At 42.3% G+C, this 9,271-nt stretch overlaps 1 protein-coding gene across 1 annotated transcript in view; it reads left to right on the top strand.

Moving 5' to 3' along the window:
• Positions 1-9,271, top strand: part of PROX1 (prospero homeobox 1) — a 135,049-nt gene that overhangs the window by 40,083 nt on the left and 85,695 nt on the right. The window contains exon 3 of the mRNA XM_075339142.1: positions 13-131. Within this exon, the coding sequence (XP_075195257.1) occupies positions 13-131 (119 nt within the window). The remainder of the gene's footprint in view (positions 1-12; positions 132-9,271) is intronic.

Below are 9,271 nucleotides of genomic sequence, written 5' to 3'. Positions count from 1 at the left end.
TTCCTTGACTAGCACAATTCTACATGCAGGAAGGCCTGTCTCCAAATCACTTGAAAAAAGCCAAACTCATGTTTTTTTACACACGGTATCCAAGCTCCAACATGCTGAAAACCTACTTCTCAGATGTGAAGGTAAGTCCGGTGATGAGCCCAGCGCCGCTGCTTGTGTGTGTGTTATGCATCTGACGGGAACATGTTCAAGGGCAGATGTGGGGGTCTTTATATAAGTTATGAAATGATAAAATATATTGTAATTGGAGAGATTTGGTTACGGCCTCCGGAATTTAGGGCAAGAAGTTATTATCTTTTAATACTGTTTTAACACTGAATTCTGGTTTGTGCCAATATGATTTTATACTAAACCCATTTGCAATCACTGAAGGCTTTTCAAAGCTTACAGGCCAAATCCACAATTGGTTAACATTTTGACCCAGATTTATAAAACGGTCCTGCATCTCTGTATTAATCCTGTGCTATCCCGAGGGGGCTCATTTATCATATTATGTATGACTCTACTATCCGATCTGATATCTCACCATGTAGGTAAGTACATCAAATTATGGATTGGAGAAAATTGTAGAGGATATGGAGATAAGGCTAATATTAACAATGCAAATTTAAATATTTATATTGACAAAATACCATAGAAGGTGAAGGGCAATTAGATCCCCCTACTTGTGGATCAGGTTTTGTCTTACTAGTGGTTTAGCAATAAGAAATGTTCAAGAGATCCCAGTGGAGAACATGTTGGCTACTGGAATATGTCCAAACACTATTGCTCCTAACTATGGGTTTTGTTTGGTCACAATAATTGTAACATTGGACCGATCCAAACATAAGATAATTCAGAATTCGGAATCCACCGAGACCACAGTGAATTCGGTATCCACTCACAACCATAGTCAGTCTGTTCAATGGTCTCATAAGATAAATGTCTCCATTTTTACCCACCATTGCCTGTTTCGCCACATTGCGCATCATCCAGGGAAATACTACTCTGATGCTACATTTATAGGACAAGAAGATATCCAACCAACCATAGTGTGTCATAGTGAATCAATGTGTATACATAGATAAAACAGCACTTTAAAAAAATTGGAAAAGTTTATAAAACAGCACTTCTCCAGTAATTTGCCCGACCCAAGGTTTCGCCATTCCGACTTTGTCTGGGGATTCTGGAATCTGGTTTTTTGTTTAGCTCAGTCTCATTTAAAGATGATCTGTAACTAGATTTCACAATAGGAACTGCATACATTCTTAATTAGATTTCTTTGGCTTGATAAAGCTGGTGTACTTACTATAAAAAGCCATGTTAGAATGGCTGTCAATTATATTATTTTTTTTATATATATTTTCTAAAATGCTCATTTTTATTTCACGATGATACACCCATTCTGACCTCAATATTCATTAGAGATGAGGTGACCGATTTATTTTAAAGGCCCTGGTCCTTCGGCCATATCAATATTTTATAGCCGCTAGATCAGAGCTCTGGAAACAGCCTCCTACCTGTTGGAATCCAATGTTAGGCTATGTGCGCACTAGAAAGTGACTTTTTCTTAAGAAAAAAATCGGACCCTCTTAATGAATCCCGCACCCACGGCAAAAAACGCGGTAAAACCGCACCCGCGGATTTTCCGCAAGTTGGTCCCCCGTGATTTTTACGATTATCTATGGCAAAAAACGCAGGTACCTGCGGAAAAGAAGTGACATGCTCATTAATTCCCGCAGCGGAAAATCCGCGGGTATAAAAAAACGCAATGTGCGCACAGCATTTTTAAAAACCCATAGGTTTTGCTGGGGAATTGACTGCAGCAATGTTAAACACATTTTCTGCAGCAAATCCGCGGTAAATCCGCAGAGTGCGCACAGGGCCTTACTTATCTAATTTCTAGACCTGGCGTGAAGTCATCATTGCGGCGTGGCGCAACATCCTGTGAGTTAATCCTACCAGTATGCCAGCTAGTAGGACGTGGCTCTCAGGGCTCTAGTCCAGTGGCCACAGAATACTGAACTGGCCACTGGTACAGGAGCCTTAGAATCAATTTGCTCATCGTTAATATTTAGAGTAAGTACACCAGCCTCATCAAGTCTAAGAGGTCTGTTTATTAATTTGTGCAGCTTATACTGTGAATTCTGGTACCACATCCTCTCTCAGTGAATTACGTTGATCTGTAATACCTTATTGGACCTTTAACAATTGTGGCAGTTTCTGAAATACGACAATTACTTTCCCCATTATAAGTAAGCAAGAAGACAGTTGTGTGATTGGCGGTCATCATTGCAGCTTCTTGCTATACGGCAGTCTTGGGATCTGTGATGCTTTTTAAGATGATATAACTGTTTATCATCAGCATTGAGTCAGTTAGGTGGCGAGCGGCAGTGGGGAATTTGGAGCGAGGTGTTGGGGGGTGTACGGGGTGCAGACCCCCAGACTGCTCCCTGCTCTGCATTAGGAGGGTGGTTGGTAAAATTGCAATACGGCTACATTCACAAATAGTTTAGTGACTTTTTATGTATTTTTTTTTTTGTAGCCAGATGTTACTACTGTATGTCACTATGCCGCTAATAATGCGTGTAAAAACACAGTAATAATAGTAATATGTAGACATTAGAACAAATACAGCCATATTTTTTATTTGTATTTCTTTTTTATTACTGTTTTCAAACATTTAATAAATTCTGTATTGTAATAAAATATTTTTGCAAGACACGGACCGCACATTCAAAAATCATAAGTTGATCTAATGCTGCTATTAATTGCTATTTATTTAATTTTTTATTTTATTTATTTAGGCCCAGAAAACTTTGTTGTTTTTTTTTTTGTTTTTTTTTTTTTTGCCTCCCATTGAAATGCCACTTAGCTCTGGTAAAAAGGGTTTTTTAATGATTCATTAGTTTAAAAAAAAATAAATAAAAAAATCATTTTATATTTCCAGCGAGTCGTTGCCTCTTTCCCATCCGGCTCATACGTTGTTATAGCATATGCTTATGAGCGGAGCGCACTTCCATCTTCCGAGTATCAAAAAAGACATTGTTAACATTGTAAGTGATAATCATGTGATAAAATGTGAGGGCGGCCCCCGCAGATTACAGCATGAACGTTCGTCTAATTGTCTCGTCTGCGCTGCTTTCCCATACTTCTGCTTACATAAGCAAACTGCTGCATGTCACTCTCCTTTTCTACATTGACATCCCCCCTACACTTGCTGCGAGGAAAAAAAAAAAAAACACAAAAGTGTTGATTGTCTCTTATTTACAACTTAATTTGTTGTTGATGTCGTCTACGCAGAAGCATAAGGAAGATGAACAAAGTGACAGATTCAGGGCACATTATTCAAATGAGGCGATGACTCCCAGCTGCCACCATCTACAGAATATCAGACCCGCCTATTTACTTCTTATTAAGTCTTAACACCAGTAATTATTTCTTCACATTGACTTGATTTCCTGTTAATAACTTGGGGGGGAAACACTGAGATGGTTTTAAATTCGGGCCTTAGATTCACACGGTGTCATTATCGAAATAAGGAAAAAAAACCTCTGAATTGTGTCCAAACCCAACTGACCCTTCAAATCCTTGTTATGTTACGCCGAGTCTTGGTAGGTTGCACACAGAGTTTGTATGTGGATTTTAGAGAAGAATATACTCAAAAATCCACATAAAAAACTGTTTAAAATTCTTTATGAAAAATTCGGCTCAGATTCTGCTCCCAAAAAAAAAAACACATTAAAAAACTGCTTTAAATATTCTTTGAATGAGCTTCCAATAATTTTATCAGGAAAACACAACTATCGTGCATCTAGTATTATCTCTTTGGAAGTAGAAGCAACATTTCAATTATTGGGACATTTCTGCTAAAAATAAAAATACTCTCTTACGCCATGTGCGCATTAGAAAGTGACTTTTTCTCAAGGAAAATCTGGTCCCTCTTAAAGAATAACGCACCTGCAGTAAAAAAACGCACCAAAACCGCAACGAAATCCACATGCGGTTTTGGTGCGGATTTGCCGCAGTTTTTCCGCAGGTTGGTCCTTGCGGATTTTTACCATTATCTATAGCAAAAAAACGCAGATACCTGCGGAAAAGAAGTGACATGCACATTAATTCCGCAGCGGAAAATCCGCAGGTATAAATAAACGCAGTGTGCGCACAGCATTTTTTATACCCATAGGTTTTGTTGGGGAATGACTGCTGAAATGTTAGACACATTTTCTGCAGCAAATCCGCGGTAAATCCGCAGCATGCGCACATAGCCTACGGCCTCTTTCACACGTCAGTTATTCTAGTACATATGTGACAGTTTTTATATGTACCAGAATCACGCACATACGTAAACTCATTAAACTCAATGGGTCTGCGCACACATCAGTGATTTTTCACTGACCGTGTCTCCGTGTTTCGTACACACATGTCTGTGATTTTTGCATGGAGATGTCTGTTTTGTCTGGCATCACTGATGTCCCACGGACCACACTATGGTGTGATCCATGAAACTCGTACCAGAAAAGCGCGTACATTGAAAATAAAAAGCTTTTTAAACTCACCCGCTTCCAGCGTCGCTGTCTCCGGCTGCTGCTGCCTGTGGCTTCCAGCCCAGCTAATTATTCTCATGAATATGCAGTTATGCACTGCACAGCCGACCCGGAAGTAGCTGCAGCAGAGAGAGATACAGAGGCCAGACACAGCATCTGGGAGACTTCAGCACCACGGACAGCAGGAGCTGGGACAGGTGAGTTTATCTCCATGTGCTATCACAGATAGCACATGGAGAACACACGTGTGTCGTGAATCACAGCACATGGAGGAACATACGCGTTTTTAACACGTCAGTGAAAAACGTCCGTGCGTGAAACAGGCCTAAGGCAGTGCACCCCAACTCCAGTCCTCAAGAGCCACCACCTCTATTCCATCACCTGTACAATACTAATGAAAACATGATCTGTTGGTGGCTCTTGAGGCCTAGAGTTGGGGAACACTCCTCCAAGGACACACTCAAAGTTTATTTAGGAGTTTTTGGAACCATTTATGAGTGGAAACTCTCCAAATCCTCATCAAAAATGCAAAACTTATCAGAAACCTGGAGGTTCTGTTCCGTTTATGCACCAAAGCCTCCTCTTAAAGACTCCATGTGCACATACCTTAAGGCTAAATCCCACATTGAGCTCCTGGTGAGTTTTTGAAATTGCAGAATTTCTGCACCTATTATGTAAATTAGTTTACTTGTGTTAGTTTTTATTGCGTTTTTGTGTGCGTTTTTTAAAAATGGGTTTTTGTTCCGTTTTTTACATTGCGTTTTTTTCCTCTGTTGTTTCATGCTTTAAATAAAGCGGCTTTGTTTTTTAAACTTCCTAGTATCTGGCTTTGACAAAACTGTATTAACATTCATAGGTCCGCGTCTAATGTAAGTCTATGGGGAAAATCTGCACAGAAAACTCAGCGTACACACAAAACAAATTGACATGCTGTGGAATTTGAAAAATTCTCCGCAGGTCAATTTATGCAGCGCAAAAAAAAAGCACGGTATCTCATCCACTCTGCTGGAACTGTAAGATGCTGCGGTTTTAAAACACCAAAATCATGTAGCGTCAAAAACTCACCAAATACTAATTGTGGGAACGAAGCTTAAGGGTTTGTTTACACTAAGTTTTTGAAAGTAGTAAAAGCAAAAAAAATCAGAAATATAGAAATCATATATTTATATGATAATGATCATTTCTATACCATTTTTCTTAAACAATAATGTTTTTCCTCTACACATCACTTGTCTATATCCCAAGTCTAAAGTGTCAGTAATTTCAGCAGGGGTGTGTCAGTAATTTCAGCAGTGGCGTGTCAGTAATTTCAGCAGGGGCGTGTCAGTAATTTCATCAGGGGCGTGTCAGTAATTTCAGCAGGGGCAAGTCAGTAATTTCAGCAGGGGCAAGTCAGTAATTTCAGCAGGGGCAAGTCAGTAATTTCAGCAGAGGCAAGTCAGTAATTTCAGCAGGGGCATGTCAGTAATTTCAGCAGGGAGCGAGTCAGTAATTTCAGCAGGGGGCGAGTTAGTAATTTCAGTAGGAGCATGTCAGTAGTTTCAGAAGGGGCGAGTCAGTAATTTCAGCCGCGGCATGTTTGTAGGTTCAGCAGGGGCAAGTCAGTAATTTCAGCAGGGGTGTGTTAGTAATTTCAGCAGCAGCGAGTCAGTAATTTCAGCAGGGGCGAGTCAGTAATTTCAGCAGGGGCGAGTCAGTAATTTCAGCAGGGGCGAGTCAGTAATTTCATCAGGGGCATGTCAGTAATTTCAGCAGGGGCGAGTCAGTAATTTCAGCAGGGGCGAGTCAGTAATTTCAGCAGGGGTGTGTTAGTAATTTCAGCAGTGGCATGTCAGTAATTTCATCAGGGGCATGTCAGTAATTTCAGCAGGGGTGAGTCAGTAATTTCAGCAGGGGCGCGTCAATAATTTCAGCAGGGGCGAGTCAGTAATTTCAGCAGGGGCGAGTCAGTAATTTCAGCAGGGGTGTGTTAGTAATTTCAGCAGTGGCATGTCAGTAATTTCATCAGGGGCATGTCAGTAATTTCAGCAGGGGTGAGTCAGTAATTTCAGCAGGGGCGCGTCAGTAATTTCAGCAGGGGCGAATCAGTAATTTCAGCAGGGGCGCGTCAGTAATTTCAGCAGGGGCGAGTCAGTAATTTCAGCAGGGGCGAGTCAGTAATTTCAGCAGGAGTGTGTCAGTAATTTCAGCAGGGGCGTGTCATTAATTTCAGCTGGGGTGTGTCATTAATTTCAGCAGGGGTGTGTCATTAATTTCGGCAGGGGTGTGTCATTAATTTAAGCAGGGGCGTGTCAGTAATTTCAGCAGGGGCGAGTCAGTAATTTCAGCAGGGGCGAGTCAGTAATTTCAGCAGGGGCGAGTCAGTAATTTCAGCAGGGGCGAGTCAGTAATGTCAGCAGTGGCATGTTTATAGGTTTAGCAGGGGCACTTTGCTGTTATTACATGTGCTGCCAGGCTTCACTCCCCTCTCTCCGCCGTGCTCTCTACTAAGTGTGCTAGATTCACACCTACACATTTCCAAGTATAATGCACCTCCCTGAAATGGGATGTTACTGCTGAATCCTGTTGACAGGTCATTGCGGAGAAAGCTCTGCACCTGGAGACCAGTAGCTGTGAAATCAGAACTGGATCACAATATTGCTGCTGTAGTTTCATGACCGAAATTGGAACTTCAGAATGGGATACAATTTGTGACTGTAAGAGATTTACAAAAAAATATATGATGTTCATTGCCATCTAAATATTTGATCTCTGAAAAACCTTTAAAGAGAATTTGTCACCAGGTTTTTGCCACCTAATCTGAGAGCACCATAACAGAGGGTCAGAGATCCTGATTCCAGCGATGTGTCACTTATTGGGCTGCTTAGTGTAGTTTTGATAAAATCACTGTTTAATCAGCAGTAAATTATCATTACAGGACTACTTGGCATGCTGTAGGTAGTCCAGCATATTCATGAGCTCTGTATAACTGCTAGATCTGTACCAGAGAAAACATGGATTTTATCAAAATAACAGCAAACAGCTCTGTAAGTGTAAGTGACACATAGCTAGAATCAGGGTCTATGTCTCTACATTATACTGCTCTCAAATGGGGGAGCAAAAACCTGGTGACAGATTCCCTTTAACTCTACATCAAAGTTAAATCATGAGCTAAAGATATACAGTATAAATCCATTTATATATCGTCTGGCACAAATATTAGCCTGCGATATTATGATTGTGTTTCCTATTACTGTTGTACCAGGATGTTACTATTTATCAGGCTGGTCCAGGGAACGCGCACGGCAAGGCTACAATAAAATTATAAGGCACTTTTAACTTAAAGCAGATGTCTACTCTAAAAGCTTTATTAAGTTTGTATACAGCTTAGCAGATTTGATAGGGACATGGCCACCTGTCCTCCTTGTCAGCTGCAAACACTAATTTTATATTAGTGCCGAGCTTTAGAAAGAGACGAACACTTCTTCATCTGAGCTGTGCACGTGGCCTTAATCATCAGAGGTTCTTGTGAGGAGCAGGAAAGCCCTTAATCATGTCGGATGTGCTTTCCTAACATATTCAATAAGCAGAATCCTATCACTTCTCAGATTATTTATTCCCAGGTTCCATCATTTTTAGGCCGGGGCCACATGGGGATTACTGCGATCCCCTCGTATGACACTATGCTCACGCTGGCAGTACAGCAGAGCCGAGTGTCCCTGCGACTGAAGTCCGACCGTGCGAGAGGACCTTAGTTGCGGGGGGGCGGGCCGGCTCTAAGGAGAGGCGGGAGGGATTTATCTCCCTCTCTCCTCCGTTGCCAGCTATTTCCATTCTCGCACTGCACTCGCAGAACACCGGTGTACTGCGAGTGAAGTGCGATTTTTCTCTCGCCCCATAGACTTGAATGGGTGCGAGAGAAAGAGTCTTGCGTTACAATCGCAGCATGCTGCGATTGTTTTCTCGGTCCGATTAGGGCTGAGAAAATAATCGCACATGGGTGCTGCTGACACACAGGAATATTGGTCCGAGTGGAATGCGATTTTGGATCGCACTCCAGTCGCACTGATTTTCATGCTGTGTGACTGAGACCTTAAGGGGGCTTTACACGCTACGATATCGTTAATGATTTATCGTCAGGGTCACGCCGTTAGTGACACACATCCGGCGTCATTAACGATATCGCAGCGTGTTACACTTTTGTGCGACCTAAAACGATCGCAAAAGCGGCCAAAATCGTTTGCCGTGGAGGGGTCGTCCTAAAACCAAAAATCGTTTAACGCTCATTAGCGATGTTGTTCCTCGTTCCTGCGGCAGCACACATCGCTGTGTGTGACACCACAGGAGCAAGGAACATCTCCTTACCTGCGTCCACCGGCTATGCGTAAGGAAGAAGGTGGACGGGATGTTTATGTCCCGCTCACCTCCGCCCCTCTGCTTCTATTGGACGGCTGCCGTGTGACGTCGCTGTGACGCTGCACGACCCGCCCCCTTAGAAAGGAGGCGGATCGCCGGCCAGAGCGACGTCGCAGGGCAGGTAAGTCTGTGTGACGGGGGTGCGCGATTTTGTGCGCGACGGGCAGCGATGTGCCCTTGTCGCACAAAAGATGGGGGGCGGGTACGCACGCTAGCGATATCGGCAATGATATCGTAGCGTGTAAAGCCCACTTTACACTTTCTCTGAAAATCCAATGACACCTTTATTAGAGACTGTTCATTGGCTCATGGAGTCCTTACAGATGGTACAGAAAAATATT

The sequence above is a fragment of the Anomaloglossus baeobatrachus genome, chromosome 3, assembly GCF_048569485.1.
Source record: "Anomaloglossus baeobatrachus isolate aAnoBae1 chromosome 3, aAnoBae1.hap1, whole genome shotgun sequence".
Classification (NCBI taxonomy): domain Eukaryota; kingdom Metazoa; phylum Chordata; class Amphibia; order Anura; family Aromobatidae; genus Anomaloglossus; species Anomaloglossus baeobatrachus.
Note: the sequence above shows the minus strand (reverse complement) of the source record. Positions and strands in the feature narration are given on the sequence as shown.